This window comes from Odocoileus virginianus, chromosome 29, assembly GCF_023699985.2.
Source record: "Odocoileus virginianus isolate 20LAN1187 ecotype Illinois chromosome 29, Ovbor_1.2, whole genome shotgun sequence".
Taxonomy (NCBI): Eukaryota; Metazoa; Chordata; class Mammalia; order Artiodactyla; family Cervidae; genus Odocoileus; species Odocoileus virginianus.
In genome coordinates, this window is record NC_069702.1 from 6573468 (window position 1) to 6598709 (window position 25242).

Consider the following 25242-nt stretch of genomic DNA (forward strand, 5'->3'; position numbering starts at 1 on the left):
TAAAAAACTTCATAGAAACAAAAAAATAATACCTATTGCCTATTCTTTTTTAAAAAAAACAGCTTTTCACCCCTCATTTGAGCTTTAATGGGATCAAGATGAAAAGGCTGGGATGTGACTTAAGGAAGCAATGCTATGGCACAGATTCAAGAGCTTAGACAGACATTTACTAAACAAAATGTGACAAAACATTGGGAATAGTTGGTGATGATTAGATGTTCTGTGATGGGTAGAAGAGTTAGCAGAAGAAAAAAGTAGGGCAAAATAATAGGGGGGTGGGAGTGGGTAGATCATTTAAAGGGAAGAACCTAGGGAGGAAAGAGGCCCAGGCTAGAACAGGGCAGTTTCGTAATCAGACAGCTGGAGGCCCTTGGGCAAGCCATGACACGCTCTTCACTTCCATTCGCCCTTTTGTAAAATGGAGACAGTAATAGTAGTGAGAAATAAGTGAAATTATAGATATGAAAGTGCCTAGCATAGTGCCTAGAACATGGTGAATGTACAATAAAGTATAGCCTCCTTCCTCACACTGGTAAGGGCACCAGCAAAGAGAAGTAATTCTTGGTCCTTCTGTGTCCTCCAAAGGGCTAAGAAATTTAGGCTCACCTTACTTATAGTTGGGTTTCTCTGGTGGCTCAGACAGTAAAAGAATCTGCCTGCAATGCAGGGGACCCGGGTCTGAGCCCTGGGTAGGGAAGATCCCCTGGAGAAGGGAATGGTAACCCACCCCAGTATTCTAGTCCGGAGAATCCCATGGACAGAGGAGCCTGGTGGGCTACAGTCCATGGGGTCTCAAGGAGTCGGATACAACTAATCGATTATACAACACTTCCCTATGGTTGAGGAGTCCCCATTGCCCCAGTGTATGAAATACAGTAGGTATAATTCCTTTCTCTGAGCAGATAACAAAGAAGTTGCGGTTTTGTGCTCACAGAATCTAGAATATGCGCCTTTGGGATATCTACCCAGCTGTCACCCACTTCTCTGAGGACTGTCCCCCGTCTTCAGGATGGTCCCTGAGAACCCACTCCTGACTGTAGGTAACTAGGTGTGGATCAACACCCGACCCGGGTTAGGACATTTTGGGGAACCGATGGCTGGGGGTGGAACTGGCGAGGATGAATCACTTCCGTCACACAAAGAACGGAGCAAATTCACAGAAGGAAGCGAGCAAGAGAGACAAAGGGCCTCTGAAGACGCCAGCTTAACCTTTAGAGTCTCCCATGTGGCTCCACCACATCTGATGTCCTCTTGTTCTGTGAGATATGGCCAACAAAACCGCTCTTTACCCTAAAGACTGATTTGGTTCTGCCGTGCTGTGCTGTGCTGAGTCATGTCTGACTCTCTGTAATCCCAGGGACTGCAGCCCTCCAGGCTCTGTCCATGGGATTCTCCAGGCAAGAAGAAAGGGGTGGGTTGCCATGCCCCCCTCCAGGGGATCTTCCAGAGCCAGGGATTGAACCCGCGTCTCCTGCATCGGCAGACGGGTTCTTTACCTCTAGCGCCACCTTGGTCCCGTTGCTTGGAACCAACATCATCAAGAACGCCCTCCCTCACCCCCACAGAGCGGCAACTGGGTTAATGATGAGAGTGAACACACTGTGAAGAGGTGGGATCCTGCCTCTCCCGTCCCAGGCCGGCGCGCAGGGCGCTCACCTTGCCGTCGGCTTCCTCACCGGGATGTCATAGGCCCGGACGATGTTCACCAGCAGCTTTATGTCTCCGTCCGACAGGTTCTGGGCTGTCACCTTCTTCCGGCCCTTTCTCCTTGGCCTCAGTGGTCGCTTTTGTTCTGCCAGCTTGAAAAGGCTCAGGCCCAAAATGCTAATGATCACAGAGCCGAGTTAGGACTCCAGGGAAAAGAAAGATCGGGAAACTTCACGAGACGCCTTCCCACACTCTGCCCCAGCGTCCCTCACGGGCCCCTGAAAAACTCTTTGTCTCCTTGAGGAGGGGTGGGAATTGTCAAGACATTCTCCCAAGATGGGGAGACCTACTGCATAGATGATGAACATATTATTTTAGCAGCTCCTGATCCGAGCAGATAACTCGGGCTCTGGGCCCTGCCCTGCTCCTCCTGCCTGACCTCTGCCTTGCTCGTCCCCCAGCCCCTCAAACGTGGCCTGAGCTTGCCAACTGTCCGCTTTTGCTCCTGCCGATCCTGCAACTCCGAATGCCTCCTTCCACCTTGCTCACTGACCTACTTCATTGCAGTTCTACCGCTTTTTGGGGCCTGTGTTTCCAGGCCAGTGCGTCCTGCTCACCTTGGGCAAATCATTTCACCTCTTGCCACCTCTGTTTCGTCATCTGTAAAATGGAATATTAATACCTACCTCTTGGGGTTGTTGAGAGGACTAAGGCAGGAGCATACACAAAGCCCCTGAGTACGGGCCGAGCATTAGCAGGTGCCCTAACACAGTGACTGTTGGGATGATGACGTGGTCACGATGCCAGTGATTATGCTGGAGAAAGGAGGGGATGGAGACAGGAGGAAGGTGGGGGGTGGGGGGCAGGGGGGCCTCTCTACCTCTCTATGTCTCTGCCTCTCACTGAGATGACACCCATGAACACTTCCTGGAAGGTGAAAGCAATGCAGTCTGTGAATCAGAAGGGCCAGGGAACAGAGTTTAATTCTGCCCCAGAGACTAAAGAGAGCACCTCGGAGACTTCGTATCGGGAAGCTGATGTGAATGCTTAAGCCCGACAGCCACAGAGCAAGGCTGGCTGCGCAGAGCTGGCCTCAGGCTGGCAGCACTCAGGCTGTTCTCTGTGAGTACGGAAGAGCAGGCTGCCCTGGAGCCCGCCTCCCAAGGGGCATGTGCCAACCCGGGGAGACGACTCCCAGAGGACTCCCGGGGTGCGGTTCCGTGAGCCCCCAGGGCCTTCGAAGGGAGCACAGAGGAGCTACCGTTTACCAGCGCCGCTACGGCTCAAGCAGAGTGCTAGGGGCCTTACGTATACTCTCTCTAAGCCTTACAAGGGTATTACCCCATTTTTCATATGAAGAAACTGGAGGCTCTGAGAGGTGATAGAATTTGCTGGAGGCTCCTAAATAGGAGGAGAGGGAGCTGGGGTTCAAGCCCAAATCACCCTGACTTGACAGCCCAACTTCTTCTTTGAATATCTGCGTATATCTTTTCATTAACTCATTTGGGATAAGCATAAGCACGTTATATAAAAACGTGATGTAAAATTGTGAAAAATAACCATCTTTTCCAAAACCAAGAGTGTGAGGAGAGTGACACTGTTTTACATTTTTGCAAATGCCTTTTTTTGATTTATCGCACATTTTAATTTTAGAATTTTAATGAGATGTAGTTGACATATAACACTGTATAAGTTCAAAGTGTACAGTATATTGGTTTGATACATTTATATATGGCAATATGGTTACCACCATAGGTAGCATTAGCCAACACCTCTGTCTATCACTTCAGGTAATTATTGTTCTTTTTTTTTTTTTTTGTGGTGTGAACAATTAAGATCCAGTCTCTTAGCACCCTTGAAGTTTATATTGTTGATGATAATCACTACGATGTGCATTAGATCTCTAGGCCTTATTTATCTACTGGTTGCAGGCTTATGCCCTTCTACCCTTAAATATCCCCCCAATCGCCCCCCTGCCCCCAGCCTCTTGTGACCAACAGTCTAGTCTCTGTTCTTATTAGTTTGGCTCTTTTAGGTTCCACATATAAATGAGAATCCCAGAGATCTTATCTTTCTCTGACTCATCCCATTTAATAGAATGCCCTTAAAAGTTCATCCATGCTGTCAAAAATTATAGCCCATCTTTTTAATCACTCTGTCAGGACACCTGCCTAACCCAGACTTGGGAACCTCAGGGAAGAAACTTTGCCAGGAGGTTGTAACAAAGCACATCCCTTCTTTCCTCAGCACTTTCTTCCTCCCCTAGGGATGTCTCCTGTCACAAGACTTAGCTGTTCCCTTAGTCAGCATGAGAACAACTTGGTGGCTGGGCTATTATATACAGAAATATCTTAATCTAAAGCCAAGAACAAACCAAAATGAAAAGAAGAAAGAACATACCCTGAGCCTTCAGAACTTAATGCAGAAAAGTAAAGCAGAAAAAAGAAAAAGAAAGAAAAGAAATGGAAAAACAGCATGAAAAATCATCATCTATTCTAAAATGTAATTTTCATGATTGAAAAAGAAAACATTCAATGACTGGACTCTGGGCCTGGAAGAGAGAGAGGGTTTACATGAATCTTCTGTGGGCATAGCCTCCCTTCTGTATGAGGATGGAGGCAAAACCAGCAAAAGGGGTGACCATGGATTGCACCAGCATTTTGTCTCCCTGCCAACTGGGTGGTAGAGAGGAAGTCCATGCGTAGGAAATAGCCTTTCAGGAGACCATCAGTCGTGTCCAACGACTTTGCAACATATGTCCAAAGACTTTTTGTGACTTTGTGCAAAAACTCTTTGCAACCCCATGGATTATACAGTCTACAGAACTCTTCAGGCCAGAACACTGGAGTGGGTAGCCTTTCCCTTCTCCAGGGGATCTTCCCAACCCAGATATTGAACCCAGGTCTCCCACATTGCAGGCGGATTCTTTACCAGCTGAGCCACCGGGGAAGCCCTTTCAGGAGACCAAGAGATTTAACCACAGGAAGGGTCATGAGGTTAACGGACTGTACAAGCCCACCAATATAGAAAGTTCTCTCTCATCTTTCAGGCATCTGCCTCGACTTGAGACCATTCGAGGATTATTCTAAATGATAGGGAGATGATCTAGCAAACAAACAGAGTCAGTTCCCAACTTCTATGTAAGTGTCCCTTTTCCCCGGCTGCCCACCCGCCACCAAATGCAGGGCAGCTCCGTGCCTCCCAGCAGCAGTGCTGGAACCTCTCCCTGCCGCTCAGAATCTCAGCGGGATAATTCTGGCCACCCCACTGCCCTGTGACGGAGGAGTGGGGGAGACCCTGGCCCCGGGAGGTGATGAAGGCAGGAGGACGATGTCCTGGAAAGGATGCCGTCACACTTCACGCGTGGAATGCAAAGTGGCCAAGGCTGGGGAAGTGCCCTGGGGGTGGTGGGAGGGGAGGTGGGGTCCACTGGAGTGTGATGGAGAGGGTCTCGTGAGACGCATGCTAACAGAAGCCCCAGAGAATCTGACATCAGGCGTTCATCACACTTTACCAGTTTCTAGTACTATTAGGGGGCCAAATGCATATCATACACTGATAAAAATCTTACATTTACAGGGAATATTTAATATAATATAACACAAGAAATAACAAAAAAATATATATATTTTTTTACCTGATATTGGGAACTTCTTCTTCTACTATCAAATCCGAAAGAAGAAAATGGTGTTTCGCAATGAGGAAACGATTTATCACTGATTCTCTAACCTGAGGGAGAGAAAGATGTTTTATTTAGATGTTCTTGTTTGCTGAACCGCACCATTCTCTGCTCGAATGTCACTGCGGTGCGGTGGCACTTTCACATTCCATCACAGCTCTGACCCCTTCCTACAGTAAATCAACCAGCTTTCCTCGATAACGTAAGCTCCCTAAAGCAAGGGCATTCTATTTTGTTCACTGCTATATTCTCAGGATTTGGACACATTCCTGGCAGAAAATTTAGCTGAATGAATGAATGACTCTTTGGAAAAGACCCTGATGCTGGAAAAGACCCTGATGCTGGGAAAGACTGAAGGCAGGAGAAGAGGGTGACAGAGGATGAGATAGTTGGATGGCATCACCGATTCAATGGACAGGAACTTGGGCAAACTCCGGGAGACGGTGAGGGACAGGGAGGCCTGGCGTACTGCAGTCCATGGTATCGCAAAAAGTCAGACACAACTTGGCAACTGAACAACAACAAAAATGAATGAACAACTACAAAAAATAGGACCTGTCTTGAAACACACAAGGGCTTCCCTGGTGGCTCAGATGGTAAAGAATCTGCCTGCAATGCAGGAGGCCTGGGTTTAACCCCTGGGTGAGGAAGATCCCCCTGAAGAAAGGAATGGATATTCACTCCAGTATTCTTGCCTTGAAAGCTCTATAGACAGAGGAGCCTGGTGGGCTACAGTTCATGGGGTCACAAAGAGTGGGACATGACTGAGGGACTAAAACTCCCACTTTTGGGCTTCCCTGGTGCGTCAGACAGTAAAGAATCTGCCTGCAATGCAGAAGACCTGGGTTTGACCCCTGGCTCAGGAAGATCCCCTGGAGAGTGGAATGGATACCCACTCCAATATTCTTGCCTGGAAAATTCCACGGACAGAGGAACTTGGTGGGCTAGAGTTCATGGGATCACAATGAGTTGGACACAACTGAGCGACTAACACACTTCGAAGCACACACATTCAGAACTGATTAAGTTCTTCCCCTATTTAGACTGGTTTAGTTCTTTATTATTTTTTAAATGGAGGCTCTCTTAAATGTCATAAATTATTTTTTTATACAAGAGCTACAGGGTAGATTAACTGGCTAGGGAAAATGTACTGTAGTCGTTGTAGCATTTCTTACCAGTTAAATTAATTAAAAGGAAGGACAAAAGCATATTTTGATTTTCTAGTGCAGAAGGGCAGTGAGGATGTGGTTTATAAAACTTTTTTATTACAAAGGTAATAAGATGCACACATTCATGTGGTAATTCTATATTTAGTTAGTCTTCCAAGGCAATAGAAATAAAAACAAAAATAAGCAAATGGGATCTAATCAAATTTGCAAGTTTTGCCATAGCAAACATTCAAATATGATTTAGAAAGTAAGTGCCTTGTAATCACACCCTTCTTAAGAGAACCACTGATAATGAACTGAGACATGTCCTAGTGTTTTCAGCGTTTCATCAGTGAATACATTCCCTTCGGTGCCTGAGCTAGTTCAAATTGGATTTTTTATCACTTATAATCATGAATCTGAGCTAATACAAAGGAGAACCAAGTAACTATGTTACAAAGATGAAGATAGTTGCTAATCAATTTTATATCTGTAATTATTAGAAGGGCTTCCCTGGTGGCTCAGTGGTAAAGAACCCACCTGCCAATGCAGATGTGGGTTTGATCCCTGGCCAGAAAGATCCCTTAGAGAAGGAAATGGCAACCCACTCCAGTATTCTTGCCTGAAAAATCCCATGGACAGAGGATCCTGGCAAGCCATAAAGGATTACCGACTACTATAGGATAAGTGACTTTATGTCTAGTCTTAAAAAGAAGAGAGAGGTTATTCATGTTGCCATTGTGACCCTAGAATTTTGCACTCTAGAACATTCTTTGAGGGACTCCCTAACAAGGAAATGGCAACCCACTCCAGTATTCTTGCCTGGGAAATCCCATGGACAGAGGAGCCTGGCGGGCTACAGTCTATAGGGTCGCAGTAGAGTCAAACACGACTGAGCAAGTAAACGACAACAGTTATGAGAAAATAAGCCGACGAGGGTTGAGGATAGAGATGTCCCTTCTCCAACATCAGGATGCTGCCTGTTTGTCCCCTACAAGGACTGTTTAAGATGATTTTCCTTACCTGCTGGAGGTACTTTGCTACTGTGGCCCTGTGGGTATCCAGGTGGTCCTTGGTTTCGATTACATTTCTGTCTCGTAACCGTTTCTCATAGTCCTAAAATTAAAAGGAAGCAATACTTCTATGATTCTAAAATACTGGTACTCTCTCACGCCTTTTTTGAGATTGGGCTTTCCTGGTGGCTCAGACAGTAAGGAATCCGTCTACAATGCAGGAAGGAGACCAGGGTTCATTTCCCAGGTAGGGAAGATCCCTTGGAGAGAGGCATGGCAACCCACTCCAGTATCCTTGCCTGGAAAATTCCATGGACAGAGGAGCCTGGCGGGCTACAGTCCAGATAAGAGAATTATTTGTCATGTGTGGTTGAAGTCACAAATTACGGTTCTAAATCTTCCTTCTACTTCCCTCTGAACTTCAGGTTCAGAGTTGATCTCTGATGCAGCATCCAGGATTTGGAAACAGATGATTGAACTGCTTTACAAGTAGTTACAAGTTACAATGCTTTTTCAAATTTATTTTAAAAATTGGAGTACAATTGCTATACAATTTGTGTTGGTTTCTGTTGTACAACAGTGTGAATCAGCTATATGTATGCATACATCCCCTCCTGTTTGAGCATTCCCCCCACCCCGCATCTCACTCTTCCAGGTCATCACAGAGCGTCACACTGAGTTTCCTGTTCTTTATAGCAGCTTCCCACTAGTTATCTACTCTCTCAATCTGCCCCACCGTCTCCTTCCCCCTCTGCGTCCAAAGTCCATTCTCTAGGTCTGTGTCTCTATTGCTGCCCTGCAAGTAGGTTCGTCAGTACCATTTTTCTAAATTCCTTGTATCATATACGTTATTTGTTTTTACACATTACAGAGTTCACGCAGAAAGAAAGAGAGGCCATAGAGATAATCAAGTCAGTGTAGATCCAGATACTAAGCTCACCCAAATGACTTAGCCAAAAGCCCCTGCTTAATTTTTGTCCTTCTATTTCAAGTAAAGCAATTACAAAAAGAGTAACTAACATCTGGTTGCAGTTGACCTGAGTCACCAACTTGGAGGACAGTAGTGGGTGCCTTTGGCTTTCTCTTCTTAGGCAGCTGTACTTTCCTCTCTTTTTTCTATCAAGAAAATTCCATGTGGGCCCCAGCGAGCTGCCATGTTCTCCCTCAGTCCTTCTCTGACCATAGCTGATGCCCAGGGTGGCTCCTAACCCAGCCTGGGTGGCTCAAGAGCTGTCTTCAGGATGGTTCTTTTCTTTTTAAATTATTTCCTATTTGACTGCATAAGAAATATTTCTTTATTATCAGGTCTTAGTTGCAAAACATGGGGTCTTTGTTGTGGCATATGAGATCTCAGTTCCCTGACCAGGGATCAAACCCTCATCCCCTGCCTTGCAAAGGAGATTCTTATCCACTAGACACCAGGGAAGACCCTGCCCCCAGGATTGTTAGACTCGGGACAAGAGGCCCAAGCTCTCCCTCCTGGCTGAGGCTCCTAGGTATGACCTTGGGTGATACTGGTGGCCAAGTGATCAAGCAGAGAAATCTGCCTGCGGTGGGGGAAAATGAGGCCACCATACCATGTGAAGCCTCCCCAGGAAGGAGAAGGAGCCTGGCACTCCCTGGGGGGCTCTGACGGGCAGACGGGCTCCTGTCATTCAGATGTCTCAGACGCTTCGCTCGATTTTGTGATTTCATCATCTAATAAACTCCCCCATACAGGAGCTGGTTCAAATTGGGTTTTTATCACTTATAATCACAAGTCCAAACTGATACAAAGAAGAGCCAAGTAACCAAAGACATCTCTCCAATTTCTGCATGAAAAATCATACTGCATTTGATCAAAGACCGAAATGTAAGGCCACGGGCTATAAAACTCTTAGAGGAAAATGTAAAGCAGGATACTCTGTGATATAAATTGCAGCAATATCTTTTCGGATCTACCTCCTAGAGTAATGACAGTGAAAATAAACAAACAAAAGAAGTCATACTGATATTAAATTCTAGTGGCTATTTCTTTGCCTCATCAAACATAAACTTGTCCAGCTTTCCCTGGCCCGCCCCCTACACAAGCCTGTTCCCTGTAACTCCTCAAAGGCTCCCTGCCCCACCCCATCTTCCTCCAAGGCTTTCTGCTTCCAGCTGCCTGCAGCATCCTGACCAGATCTGTTCCCCACTTCCTACCCCCTCACCCAGGCTGTTCAAATCCTACCCATCTATCTTCCAAGTGGCGCTTACCACCATGTTTTGTGCTTAGTAAATACTTATTGAATTAAAATGGCATTGAAAGACTTCCCTGGCGGTCCAGTAGTTAAGAATCTGCCTTGCAATGAAGGGGACATGGGTTTGAATCCTGATCAGGGAACTAAGATCCCACATGTTTTGGAGCAACTAAGTCCTCAAGCCACAGCTAGAGAGTTTGTGCACTGCAATGAAAGCTATCTCATGATGCAACGAAGATCCTGCGGGCTGCAACGAAGACCCGAAGCAGCCATATAAGTAAATAAATTAATTTGAAAAAAATGGCATCGAATTCCTGACTAAGGTAGGACTGTTTGCCACTCTAACACTTAAGAGATTCTTCAATTTTTCTTTTGAAAAGAAATCTTTCAAGATTCTTCAGTTCCCAACTTTTCCTAGTTTAGATGTAATTAGACTGAGACAAAGAGATTATTTAAACATTGGATTCAAGAAAAATAATGAAAAGACTATGTAAAGTGCGATAAAGAAGAAACCAATATTGCTCCTGAGAACACTGCGAGGACAGCTACATATATATAATAGTAAACAAAATGGCACAGTAAATATTTGATTATTTTAGTAACCCCTCTAAGGCAATCTCTTACCTGAAATACCTTTTCCATAATTTCTCGGTCATACAGTGGAATTTGCTTATAATGTCGGAACTCTGGCACCTCTTGGCTTCTAAGAAGAAGAAGCCTGAATCGTTTGGATCTATTTAATTCCTCATCTGAAACAAAGTTAAATTCCTGTTGGAGCTGCTCGAGTCGGAAGAAATCAGGGATGTAGGATTCACCACTGGTAGCGACCTATGAAAACCAGGAAATACAAAGCTCTAGGTGACAGGCAGATTTCACCCAAGGAAACTTGGCACTGAGCCTTTGGGAATGATGTTGAATGTTGAACAGTTTTAGATGGAGAGACTTGAAACATCCACTATTTCATTTAAAAAGAAAACACAGTCAAATATAATGGCAATGAGGGAGATGCTATTATATTCATTGAATAGTTATAAAAAGCACCATAAATCATTTTTCCAGAGAAATAAAAAGCAAATGGTTCATTTCTGGTACGTATGCTCCCCTAATAGGTGTTATGAAAATATAACAGACTGATAAATGAGTCAGTTATATCAGTGTGTTACCAAACGCCTACTGCAAAAAATACGCAGGAGACTTGGGTTTGATTCCTGGGTCAGAAAGATTCCTCTGGAGAAGGAAATGGCAACCCACTCAGTATTCTTGCCTGGAGAATCCCAAGGACAGAGGAGCCTGGCAGGCTACAGTCCATTGGGTCTCAAGAGTCAGACATGACTTAGCAACTAAACTACTCCTACTTAAAATAATTTAATTTTTTACACTTCAACATTTTAAATATATTTCAAAACACTTAAAAAATATAATCTTTAGACTATATTTATGCATATAAATGGACTTCTCTTGTGGCCCAGCTGGTAAAGAACCTGCCTGCAATGTGAGAGACCTGGGTTTGATCCCTGGGTTGGGAAGATCCCTGGAGAAGAGAAAGGCTGCCCACTCCAGTATTCTGGCCTGGAGAATCCCATGGATTCATGGGGTTGCAAAGAGTCGGACACGATTGAGTGACTTTCACTTTCACTTTCTTCCACTCTGCACGTAAACAAGGGCCCCAGAGTCAGTCCGTCAGCTTCACTTGCCTCCACGGCCACGCTGCCTTGTTCCTGGACACCACTTGGTGGCCTTGGTCGTTAGGAAAAGTGAACCGGAGACGGACCCAGGCACCAGCATAAAAAGCACAGCTTCAGCAAGCCCGAGGGGACGAGCAGATCTGGGCTGCCCTCTGCCCAGGCGTCCAATCCTCTGCTGGGAGCTGTGCCAGCTGCAGCCTTGACCTGCAGAGATAGAGACTCTGGGAGCAGAGATCCGCTGGGGCTTTGCAATGGGAAAGGTGATCCTGCGGTGACAATCCCGGTTCATAAAAGAGGCTAGTCAGAAAGGCAAGGATGAGGTGGTGGGATGGCCTCACTGAGGCAATGGACATGAGCTTGAGCAAACTCCAGGAGATGGCGAAGGACAGAGAAGTCTGGCGTGCTGCAGTCGGTGGGGTCGCAAAGAGCTGGACATGGCTGAGCAACTGAACAGCAACAGGAAGGCAAACCCTGTGTTTTGTCCTTTTCTGGAAAGCAAATAGTTAAAAAGAAGACACCTGAAGGGGAGCAAGCGTTTAGTCACTCAGTTGTGTCCGACTCTTTGTGACCCTGTGGACTATAGCCCTCCATGTGATTCTCCAGGCAGGAATACTGGAGTGGGTAGCCATTTCCTTCTCCAGGACATCTTCCCAACCCAGGGTCTTCTGTGTTGTAGGCAGGAGTTTGCCCTGGGTCTGCCCAAATTGGGTCCGAACTTGGGTCTCCTGTGTGGTAGGCAGATTCTTTACCATCTGAGTCATCAGGAAAGCTAATGAAGGGGACATATGCACTCTATTATTGTCAGTTTAGGGCAAGTCACTGAAACGAAATGTGAGACTTTTACATGGAATAGGCTACACTTCAGGTAATATGGCTTGTTCTTTCTAGTAATGCTCTATCTGCACTAAGTATCATGTTGGAAGGAGATTTTATAAAGATAAAAATCAGAATAAGCTGAAGCTTGCTTTGGGACTTCTCAGAATCACTAGAGGAACAATGAAAGTTTTCATCCTGGTTAGAGTTAACCCAATGAACTAAGAAATGTGATCACAGAATGTGCTGCTATGGACACTTTCTGGATCAAATACTTATTTATTAGGTTTCAGTGGAAACTGTGAACTTGGGAGCAAAAGCAACTGTCTTTGATACCAAGAGAAATCATTTACTAACTAATGTGCCATTTTATGCATAAATTCACCAAAGAAAGAATTTTGAATGTTATGATAGATACAATTTATCTCAAAAATATTTAAGTGAAACCTAAATGGTAATCTAATTAATCACCCAACAAGAAAATGAACAAAACCACCATTTCTGAAGACGCCCCATCAGCCCTTCAAGGTGACGTGGAAAGAGCAAATGCCCTGAAATTGCATCTACTGGGAGCCGCGTCCTTACCAGTTACGTGCCCTGGAGCAAGGAATCCCGAGAGTCTGGGTTCAGTGTCTCTCCAGGGAAGGGGCGAAGGGAAACTTTTCCTTAGGGATTTTATGGAGGTTAGATGTAAGAGTAACCACACTGTGCGTGCATGCATGATCAGTCACTTCAGTTGTGTATGACTCTTCGGGACCCCATGGACTGTAGCCCACCAGGCTCCTCTGTCCATGGGATTCTTTGGGCAAGAATATTGGAGTGGGTTGCCATGCCCTCCTCCAGGGAATATTCCCAACCCAGGGATCAAACCTGCATTGCTTATTTCTCCTGCACTGGGGTGTCTTCAGAAATGGTGGTTTTGCTAATTTTCTGGTTGGAAGATTAATTAGATTACCATTTAGGGTTCTTTACCACTAGCGCCACCTGGGAAGCCCCGTAACCTCAGCAGTACCTGGTGCTTCCTGCATGCAGAGTGTGGACAGCTAGGGGCTGACACCCAGCAGCTCATTTCTTCCAACAACACTGTGAGGGCATCACGGGCTTCGGACCACGTTTGTCTTGCTCCCACAGTCAGTAGGTGCAGAGCTAGAATTTAAACCTGTCATTCAACCCAGCCTTCACGTTCTTACACACTCTGGCATAGGAGAACGTAGTGCGAAAGGGGACCTGTGTAAAAAGCCCTGCCCTTTCTGTGGTTACCACACCAAGCGAAGAAGTGGTGTGTGCCCAGGTCTCCTGCCACGTTACCGAGATCAGCTGCATCAGGGGGCCATTGCTGGGGTCGTTGGGGTCGAGCTTGGACTCTGCCGCCCACTTGGCCAACTTCTTCATGTCTGTCAGTCCTGACGTGCCGATAGAGGAGATGGCATCTGCTCTCTTCAAAGCGCTGAAAACAGAAGTTGATTCCTTGAGACAGACTTCATCACAGAGCAGTCTGCATCAGGACCACAGAATCGCAGGGTCAGCCCCGCTCCGTGAAGGAAAATCTGATGGCAGGAAGGACTTCTGCCATTTGTCCTTACCTGATGGTTGCTATTAAATATGTTATAAGGGTAATAAAAAAGCATGAATGGTGGCAGAAAATATTTTCAAAGCATGTGTCTAATAAGGCGTAAAAACATCCGAAAATATAAGGAACTCATTCAACTCAATGGCGACAAAACAAATAATCTGATTAACAACTGGGCAAAGGATCTGAATGGGCATTTTTCCAAAGACATACAAATGGCCAATGGACACATGAAAAGATGGTCAGCCATCAGGGAAATGCAAATCAAAACCACAACGAAATGTCTCCTCACACTTGTCAGGGTGGCTCTCATAAAAGGCAAGCAATAACAAGTGCTGGCAAGGATGTGCGAGGGGAATTCCTTCTGCACTGCTGGGAATGTAAGTTGGTGCGGCCACTGTGAAAAACAGCATGGAGGCTCAAGAAGTTAAAAGTAGAGCAGTCACATGCTCCTGCAATCTGACTTCTGGGGATACATCCAAAGTAAGCAAAGTGAATGTCCTGGAGAGGTCTCTGCACCCCCATGTTTACTGCGTATCAGTTATAACAGCCAAGACATGGAAACCACCGAAGTGTCCATCAGTGGACACGTGGATAAGTAAAATGGGATATGTGTATACATATATACATATATAAAATTCAGTCATAAAACAAGGAAATCCTGCCGTTTGTAACATGGATGGACATTGAGGCATTATGCTAAGTGAGATGATCTCACTTTTACGTGGAATCTAAAATAACCAAACATGAAGAAACAGAGAAAAGACTGGTGGAGCCAGAGGTCAGGGGGGTGGATAAATGGATGCAGCCACTCCAGAGTACAAACTTTCAGCTGTAAGACGAATAAGTTCTGGGACTCTAATGTACTGCGTGGTGTCTGCAGCTATTGTTGTTCAGTTGCTCAGTCGTGTCCGTCTCTTTGCAGCCCCATGGACTGCAGCACCCCAGGTTTCCCTGTCCTTCACCATCTCCTGGAGTTTGCTCACATTCATGTCCAGTGAGTTTGGTGGTGCTATCTAACCATCTCATCCTCTGCCATCCCCTTCTCCTCCTGCCTTCAATCTGTGTATGACTATATGAGTGTAGCTACTAATACTCTATTGTACACTTGGGGATTGCTAAGAGAGTAGATCTTAAAATTTCTCAGTCCAAGGCGGGGAAAAAGTCTCTAATTATGTGTGTCAATGGATGTTACTCAAACTTATTGTGAAAGTCATTTTGCAATATCTAGAAATATCAAATCATCTTGTTGTATACCTTAAACTTATACAATGTTACATGTCAATTAAATCTCAGTACAACTGGGGGAAAAAAGCATAATTAGAAGGAATGCAAATGTGACCCTGCATCTGCGACAGCGTCCTGAGTCGCTGGATCCAAAACAGGGTACCTGGTGTAGGATGCCCCAAAGGCCCCACCTCCCAGGTAACTGGGGACCACTTGGGGCTGAGGCTAAAATGAAAGAGAAGAAACATCTATGCAACTAACTTAAGCCCCAACTTTGGACACGACTGAATTCCAGGGGGCTAGGTGGTCACCACGGTTGAGCTGGGCCTTTATTAGCAGGGCTGTGTCTCCCGTCACTCACACTGTTTTTCCTTCTCTCCTGAGGAGCTGGAGCTTTAACCTCGGCAGGAAACTCAATGAGACAAAGTACAGGAGGCTTGTCCGTAAAGGCATAAACAAGCCTCCCCTGGAAATGCTGCCAGGCTCCTGGCTGAGAAAGACCTCATTGTTATTATCATATGGATACAGGTGTTTACATTGGAAGGTGAGGGCATAAAGGGAACAAAACTGGCCCTGTTCCTCTGTTTTTCCATGTGTTGGAAATGACAGTGTGTGACTTGTAATGTATCTTCTTGACGATCAAGATAAGTCCTTTTGGGACTTCCCTGGTGGTCCAGTGGTTAAGACTCCCTGCTCCCAAGGCAAGAGGCCTGGGTTTGATCCCTGGTGAGGGAATTAGATCCCATCACAACTGAGATCTTGCACACTGTAACGAGGACTTGGTGCAGCCAAATAAATAAATTAAAAAAAAAAAAAAGAAAAGTCTTTTCATTTTATGGAGGCTACTGAGGCCACGACAGTAAGATGACCCACTCAAGACACATCCATTGGGGATGACAGAAGCAAGCCTGGAACCCCGGCACCTGGCTCCAGAGTCCAGGCTGCCTGGATGGACATCAACCAGTAAGGGGTGGCCCGTCCGTCTGGAGTGAGTCCCTTCCTGCTGTTCTAAGGGAAACCGACAGCTAGCAATCAAGGAAGGGGACTGAGAATAGGGCCTTTCATACACCCAGAAGTTTCAACATCAGTCATATTTTACAGTGATCTCTGACTGAGGGCCAAATATATACAACTATATGCCATGCCAGCATTCACTGGAAGGACTGATGCTGAAGCTCCAATACCTGGGTCACCTGATACGAAGAGCCGGCTCATTGGAAAAGACCCTGATGCTGGGAAAGATTGAAGGCAGGAGGGAAGCAGAGGATGAGATGGTTGGATGGCATCACCGACCCAATGGACATGAACGTGAGCAGACTCCTGGCGAGAGTGGAGGACAGGGAAGCCTGGTGAGCTGCAGTCCATGGGGTCACACAGAGTGGGACACGACTTAGCAACTGGACAGCAGCAACAACACACTCCATGTGCTCTGCCCGTCTGTAAAACTGCAAAAATACTTCACAGACTTACTGGGGAAGACTGGATAGGGGAAAGTGCTTTTCAGTGTATCTGATGCTGGCAAACATCCGGTATTTGTTCGGGTGTTAGCATTTTAGTTTTTATCATAAGAACACACACACAAAAAACCCTGAAAATACTGGCACATGAAAATAAAAGGAAAGACTGTGAGACTGCAAAGCCTTTTCCCCCACTGAATCGTGCTAACGCCAATGCTGTCCTTGTTCACCAGCTGTTCTAGCCGCACATTACCTTCTGAATCCAATATTCTGCTGTGACAATGGAGGAATTAAAGGAATCCCATTTTCTCCAATGGCCCACGCCACGCTGTTGGACACTTTCCCCGAGGTCATTAGAATCAGTTGATTACTACCGTCAGCTTCAAATGAGAAGGGCACTCCTGAGGAAGCAGCAGATGAAAAAGGATGCTGTTTAGAAAGGGAGTGAGCCCTGTGTTAGTGAGAAGGCAAAGCAGAGAGCAGACAAATGGGGATGGGGGGAAGGAATACATCATTCAAATCAACAACCTTGAACTTCTGGTGATGACACAGTAGGCCCCTCGGCTGTATCTCTGATAGCAGAGTGTAGCATTAAGATGAGTGATGCACTCCGCACTGGGACCAACTGCATATGTATTCTGCCACTTAACAGCTGTGTGACCATGGACAAATTGCTTAACTTCTCTGAACCTTAGTTTCACTGTGTATAAAATGGAGATAATAATAATGAAAGTGAAAGTTGCTCAGTTGTGTCCTACTCTTCGTGACCCCCCATGGAGTATGCAGTCCATGGAATCCTCCAGGCCAGCATACTGGAGTGGGTAGCCTTTCCTTTTTCCAATGTATCTTTCTGACCCAGGAATCGAAATGGGGTCTCCTGCATTGCAGGCGGATTCTTTCCTGAGCTATCAGGGAAGCCCATACTATAATAATAATGATAGTACCCCCTTTTAAGGATTACTGTGAAGACACTCCTTCATTAGTTCAGTAGATATCCATTTGAGCCCATACTTCATACCAGGCACTATTCTAGTCACCAAGACAGCAGCAAAGAAAACTGATAGGAATCCCTTACCTCCCGGAATTTACATTCAAGTAGGAAACACAGGTCAGGAAGCAACAGTTAGAACTGGACATGGAACAACAGACTGGTTCCAAATAGGAAAAGGAGTGCGTCAAGGCTGTATACTGTCACCCTGCTTATTTAACTTATATGCAGAGTACATCATGAGAAACGCTGGGCTGGAGGAAGCACAAGCTGGAATCAAGATTGCCAGGAGAAATATCAACAACCTCAGATATGCAGATGACACCACCCTTATGGCAGAAAGTGAAGAAGAACTAAAGAGCCTCTTGATGAAAGTGAAAGAGGAGAGTGAAAAAGTTGGCTTAAAGCTCAACATTCAGAAAACTAAGAGCATGGCATCCGGTCCCATCACTTCATGGCAAATAGATGGGGAGACAGTGGAAACAGTGGCTGACTTTATTTTTCTGGGCTCCAAAATCACTGCAGATGGTGATTGCAGTCATGAAATTAAAAGACGCTTACTCCTTGGAAGACAAGTTATGACCAACCTAGACAGCACATTAAAAAGCAGAGACATTACTTTGCCAACAAAGGTCCGTCTAGTCAAGCGTCATGTATGGATGTGAGAGCTGGACTATAAAGAAAGCTGAGCACCGAAGAATTGATGCTTCTGAACTGTGGAGTTGGAGAAGACTCTTGAGAGTCCCCTGGACTGCAAGGAGATCCAACCAGTCCATCCTAAAGGAGATCAGTCCTGGGTGTCCATTGGAAGGAATGATGTTGAAGCTGAAACTCCAATACTTTGGCCACCTGATGTGAAGAGCTGACTCATTTGAAAAGACCCTGATGCTGGGAAAGATTGAGGGCAGGAGGAGAAGGGGACGACAGAGAATGAGATGGTTGGATGGCATCACCGACTTGATGGACATGGGTTTGGGTGGACTCCGGGAGTTGGTGATGGACAGGGAGGCCTGGCGTGCTGTGGTTCATGGGGTTGCAAAGAGTTGGACACGACTGAGCGACTCACACACACAGAGAATGAAGAAATGAATGAATGAGTGAAATAAGTCATTGAGAGTACCAGAAAATGACCCAAGGTTGTCAGAACTGATTGTAAAAAAAACTAAATAGTATTTCCAGAGGTGAAAAATACAGTCATTGAAATGAGGAACTCGGTGATGAGTTTCAATGACTGGACTTAGCCAGAAAGTGAATTCATGATTTGGAAGACTGATTTAAAGAAATTACACAGAATATAGATAGAAGTGGAAGAAAGAGGTGTCAAGTATATTAAAGAGAGGTTAAAAAAAACATGGTTAATAGAGTGAAAAAGTCCATGAGAGAATGAGAGATGAGAGAATATTATTTAATAATATCCCCATTACCATTATTTTATTTCAAACTTTTCCACCTTACATTATGATGTACTTTTTTTTTTTTAATGCACAAAGTTTTATCTTCATTTTAAATTATTTTTTCAGGAAAGATTCCTAGAAGTTGAATTTAAGGTGTCAAAGGCAATCTGCTGCTCCTGCTGCTGCTAAGTTGCTTCAGTTGTGTCTGACTGTGTGACCCGATAGACGGCAGCCCACCAGGCTGTCCCTGGGATTTTCCAGGCAAGCGTACTGGAGTGGGTTGCCATTTCCTTCTCCACAAAGGCAATCTAAAGGCTCTTAATTCACGAGGCCAAACTACTTTACACTGGGACAGTTTCATGAATTTACTGGCCCCCCATGGTGTGTAAAAATTACTTTGCAAAAAATCATATGTGATTATTGCTTTCATTTGAATTTCTGATAGCAATGTTGGAATTGTCTGGTTGTCTGATAAGGGAAGAAAAAAAAAGATGTTCAAGTCTGACAGTGATTCCGTGAGCCGCTGAGGCCTTCCATACCACTTCCGACTCCTTCGTGGTCCAGAGTCACATGCTGGTTACTGCTAAACTCCACTTCCTCAATGGGAGCCCTTCCGCTGACAACGGTGGTTTCGGGGATGGGCAGAAACACTTCCGCCAGCAAGGTGGTACCACTGTGTCCAGCTGTCTCATAGACCTGGAGTCAGGGAAGAGAAAGCCAAGTGAAAACAGCAACAGAGGGTGCTCACTCCCAGATAATCGGCCCCTTTGTCTCTGCTGGCCACTGCTCTAGTCCAGAGCATCCACGTCAGAGTGGAGGGTCGAGTCGTGCTGCTCCGGTCCCCATGGAGACCAGATCATACCCTATTTGGCAAGTTATCTGCATCCTGTCTTCTTGCCCGACCTAATCGTCTATGGGAGAGAGGTTGATTACAAAGCATCAGGGTACTGCAAATGCTTCTATTTCAAACTAATACAGGTTAGTTTTGGAGAATAGGCTTCCTCTTCTTCCTGGTTCAAGTTATTTCAGAGAGCAACAGCATTAGGTAGAAAGGTGAGATAATTCGGACAAACCACCAGATGGCTTATTATCTGCATCAACTTCAAAGTCAGTAGGAAAAGCATTATACCCCAAAGTACTCTAGGGTATCGGGTCAATCTATTACTTGGTGAATCGCTCAAAGGCTTTCCTTTAGGACCTTCCTTTTTTTTTTTTTTTTTTTGGTTAGTTGCTGAGCCCTATCTATCTCCTTCACAGACCTTCTCCCAAAATGGGGTCAACAGGACCACCTATAGTTCTGTGTGTGTCTCATTATCATGCCATCACTGTGAGATGAAGGCCCCATTGCCAGGGCATCCACAGATTACAAATATACAATATGGTCTCAGTCGGACCCTCTGCTCCATGTGATCGAGCTTCCCCTGTATTCCTCGGTCACTTCACTTTTGTGGTAAGAAGATAAAATATTTCGCAGCTCTGCTGCCTTCCTTCCAGGTTCATTGTCTCTCTCCATGAAACCTCTCCGGCTGGTACACATTTTTCTAAAATGCAGATCTCACTCTTTTATTTCTACTAATTAAACATTTCTATTTTTTTATTTTTAATTGGAGGATAACTGCTTTATAATGCTGTGTTAGTTTCTGCTGAAGAACAATGTGAATCAGCTCTAAGTATACATATATCTCTTCCCTCTTTTATGTTTTTAAATTTATTTTTAATTGGAGGATGACTGGTTTAGTGTTGTGTTGGTTTCTGCCATATATCCATATGAATCAGCCACAGGTATACGTAAGTCCACGTCCTCTTGACCCTCCCTTACCCCTACCCCCTGCCTACCCCCAAGTCATCACAGCACTGAGCTGAGTCCCCCGTGTTGTAGAGCAGCTTCCCACTAGCTGTTTTATGCATGATGGCGTATGTATCATGCTCTCTCGTTCATCCCACTCTCCCCTCCCCTGCACTGTGTCCACAAGGCCATTCTCTGCATCTCACCTCTATCCCTGCCACGCAAATAGGTTCACCAGTACCATTTTTCTAGATTCCATATGTGTATTCTAATATAGGGCATTTGTTTTTCTCTTTCTGACTTACTGCACTCTGTATAACGGGCTCTAGGTTCATCCGCCTCACTGGAGTTGGCTCAATTTTGTTCCTTTTTATGGCTGAGTACTATTCCACTGTATGTATGTACCACAACTTCTTTATCCATTCATCTCTCAATAAAATGTTCCTGTTTTTCTTCTGATGTAATCGATCCCCCTCTGATTATCTTTCTACTCACCCCCTGGATGTGCAAAGATGACCCTGTGGAGTCTCTCTGCCCTGCCCTCCCTAACACAGCATGTGCTGTGCTATGGATTCTTTTCCAAGGATGAGAAGGATAGATTCGTGTGGCCTGCTATCCTGGCCTCATCTACCTGGTACTCACCAGCTCACATTTGCAAAATGGCCGATTGAGTTTGGAAGGGCCACTGGGACAGAGACAAAGGCGGAGGCTCCATAGGAACGGAACTCAAGACCCCAGACTGAGGAGCACCGTGAGCTACTCTAACGGGCTGGCGCACCAAGAGGCCTGTGACTGCTCAGGCTCACCCCTGCTTGATTCAAGGGCTCAGGGGGCAGCCCATGAGTTGCACATTTAAGCCACACTCTCCAACTTCATCTTTATCAGGAGATAGGTGATATTTTTATCTATATTAAAAAGATCTTTCAAGAAAAGTTTCAAATATAAGTAATATTAGAAGAATAATATACCATGAACCCATCACCTACCTAGCTTCAATTACCATTAAGTTATTGTCAATCTGGTTTTGTCTATGTTCTCAACTATTTGCCTCTTCATTAGTATTCTGAGCTTAGACATCATTTCATCTGTAAATATTTCAATATGTATTTCGAAAAGAGGATATAAAAAGGCACAATTACCATACAATTATCACAGCAATTCCTGAATAATGTCAAATATCAGTAAGTTTCAAATGTCCTTCAGAATCTCAAAAAATTAGTATAATATTTTGAATTAGATGACAGTTATTTCATACATTGCAATTGATTGGTATGTCCCTCAAGCCTCTATTATTTATAAATGACCCCTCTCTCTCTGTATCTTTTTTACACATTTTCTCTATACTTTTATTGGTTTAGAACTCTAATGGAAAAAGAAAGGTCAATTTTTTGGGCTTATCCCAACTTCTCATAAGAGCCTGCAGTTTTATAATATCATAGCCTATAAAGAACATGGAGCAAGTTGTTGCTTACTGCACAAGAGACCTTGGTTTGACCCATTAAGTTATGGACTCTCTGGCATAAAGTTTCATCCTGAGAGAATGGCTCATTTTTCTTTCTTTAAAATTCTTTTTGTACTTCTCCTTGAATTTTTATTCATCCAGACAGGCCTTTCTGTGAAGCCATTAAGAGCTTTAGGTCTGATACCGTGCTTAATCTTAACCACAGTCCTATAAAGGATGGTTTCTGGTAAAGATTAAGCAAGATATCAGAGCCCACAATCCTAGATGATGGATGTGGGGCTCAGCGAAGAGGAGAAATTTCTCCTGGTCCCTCATTCCATGAGTCACAAAGCTGGGATGTGAATCTACCACTGTCTCACTTCAGGATGCATTCACTTTTTGTTATGTTTTCCTCTCGGGTCAAGGAAAATCAGAAAGGTGAATGAAAGTTAAGAAATCTTCTAAAGCCATAACCATAATCCATGACTTATAAAGTAAATATAATTACTTTAGACAGACTGGTGAGAAATAATGATTGAAAGAGAATTTAAAATCTAAATGTAAGAACCACAAAACATGGAAATGCTGTATAAACAATGGCTAAAACCAAAGGTTGGGCTTCCCGGGTGTCTCAGTGTTAAAGAAACGACCTGCTAATGCAGGAGACATGGGTTCAGTTCCAGGGTTGGAAAGATGCCCTGGAGAAGGAAATGGCAACCCACGCCAGTGTTCCTGCCTGGGAAATCCCATGGACAGAGGAGCCTGGTGGGACATGGTCCATGGTGTTGCAAAACAGTCGGACACGACTTAGTGGCTAGACAAGAACGACAGGAGCAAAAGGTTAAAGCACAGCCTTCAGCATGGGCAGTTGTAACGAAAAGCCTCCGAGCTCCTCCTGTCTCTGCGTCTCTGGTTGCTCAGATTCTCAAGGGACTGGCTCTCCTGGCCAGGGGAGGGTGCACCGCCCACTTTGAGAGGGCGTTTGAACTCGCTGGAAGGTGCTCCGCTCTCTCGGACCCTGCGTGAGGACTGCACGAAGTTGTCACGTGCCCACTCACACTTACTTCTATGCCCCCACCAGTCCCTGGGCGTTCCCTGCAGGGATGCTTATCCCCTCTATTGAAATTACTTGTTTATCATCTGTCTCACTGAAGGCTGAGCTTCCTGAGGGTAGGGGCCTTGTTTGATTTCCCTTTGATCGCTCAGCACCTCTCCTCTGTGAACTGATATATTTAGAAAGGAGCACGTTAATTCTCACTGGAAGCGAGGCGTTAGATGATAAATCCATGGGATGGAGTTGTTCTCTTCTCTGAACCGCTGGTAGACCTGGGAGTTGCCTGGCTCTCAGATGTGTTCACCTGATTCGTTTCACTCCCCACTGGACTGTCAGCTCCCTCCACTGCCTGCAGAGGACGGTGTGGTGGACAAGGCGTGGTGGACAGGACGCGGTGGACAGGGCGCGGTGGACCGGGCGCGGTGGACAGGGCGCGGTGGACAGGGCGCGGTGGACCGGGCGCGGTGGACAGGGCGCGGTGGACAGGGCGCGGTGGACTGGGCGCGGTGAAGGACGCGGTGGACGGGGCGCGGTGGACAGGGCGCGGTGGACTGGGCGCGGTGGACGGGACGCGGTGGACGGGGCGCGGTGGACGGGGCGCGGTGGACTGGGCGCGGTGGACGGGGCGTGGTGGACAGGGCACGGTGGACGGGACGGGGTGGACAGGACGTGGTGGACAGGATGTGGCCTCTTGTGGTTGGATTGGTCTGGATCTGAGCCCTGACACTGCAACTTGACCTTGGGCATGACATCCCCCCACTTTTGCTCTCATTGTAAAATGAGGATGTTACCCAAAGTTCAGCAGGAAGGCAGTGGTGCAGCTTAGCTGAGATGGATGAAAAACCTCTTTCCTTCTGTATAAATGCTATTTCTTCTTCATCTGGGCATACAGTTGGCAACAAGTATGTGCATTTTTCTAATACCTTGCAGTTCACAGAGGTTTCTCATAAACATGATTACATTTCCCAAATATCTCATTAAATCCTGTTGGCCAATTGATTTTATTCAGTTTTATGAAATAGGCATTTCTTTTATTTAAATTAAATTTTAACTTGTAAGAATGTCTTTTTGAGACACCCTAGTTTTTTATCAAGGAAGACATTAAGCTTCTGAGAATCTATAGGAATGTTATGGCATAGTCCATATTTAGAGTTAAATCATCTATATGTCCGGGTACCCAAAAATAAGGAGGTAAAAAACAAACTACATTGTCTCAAATGCTTAAAAACATGAGGGACTAATAAAAGTTTGCTATTATTTCAAGTTAAGGGAATAGAAACCATACCAACAGTCAGAAAATACCATTTATGCTGGTAAAATGCTTCAGAAGGTGACACAAATGCAGTATTAAGCATTTAGTTAAACCTTTCCTGACTTTCTATCTCTAACTACTCTTGGGCTTCCCTGCTTGCTCTGACAGTAACGAATCTACCTGCAATGCAGGAGATCCAGGTTAGATCCCTGGGTCAGGAAGATCTGCTAGAAAATGGAATGGCTTCTCATGCCAGTATTCTTGCCTGGAGAATTCCATGGACAGAGGATCTAGGGAGGCTACAGTCCATGGGGTCTCAAAAGAGTCAGACACAACTTATGACTAAACAACAACAACAAAAGCTTTGTAAAATAAGAATTTCTTTTATTTACATTAAACTTTAATATGTAAGATCTGTCTTTTCAAGACACCCTATTTTTAAAATCGCAGCCTTTTTCTGCACAGTCTATTTTCTATTTAATGCTAGAATAGAATGCTACTTTTAAAAATCAGAAAGTGGACCCTTTGGGCTTCATCAGTGCAGTTCAGTCGTTCAGTTGTGTCTGATTCTTTGCGACCCCATGGACGCCAGCATGCCTGGCTTCCCTGTCCATCATCAGCTCCCAGAGCTTGTTTAAATTCATGTCCATTGAGTCATTGGGCTTTGTAAATATTTGTAAGTTGCTTTCTGTATAATTAAGTTGAAATTTTGTTTTCTTTCTAAGTCAGGGGTTCTCAGCTTCAGCATGACTGACGGCGGCTGGACAGCTCTTTGCTGTGGTGTGTGTGCATTGTATGGTGTTCACCAGCATCGCTGGCTTCTGCTCACTGAGGTGCCAGCAGCTCCTCACCACCTGTAATAATGAAAA

General features: G+C 45.2%; 1 protein-coding gene across 4 annotated transcripts in view; it reads right to left on the reverse strand.

Annotated features, from left to right (window-relative positions):
* Positions 1-25242, reverse strand: part of CC2D2A (coiled-coil and C2 domain containing 2A) — a 120707-nt gene that overhangs the window by 29058 nt on the left and 66407 nt on the right. For all 4 annotated transcript variants that reach the window (XM_070458101.1, XM_070458100.1, XM_070458099.1 and 1 more), the window contains 7 exons: positions 19380-19536; positions 16712-16859; positions 13513-13651; positions 10331-10534; positions 7498-7590; positions 5285-5376; positions 1657-1824 (listed from right to left, as the gene is read on the reverse strand). In XM_070458101.1, the coding sequence (XP_070314202.1) occupies positions 1657-1824; positions 5285-5376; positions 7498-7590; positions 10331-10534; positions 13513-13651; positions 16712-16859; positions 19380-19536 (1001 nt within the window). The remainder of the gene's footprint in view (positions 1-1656; positions 1825-5284; positions 5377-7497; positions 7591-10330; positions 10535-13512; positions 13652-16711; positions 16860-19379; positions 19537-25242) is intronic.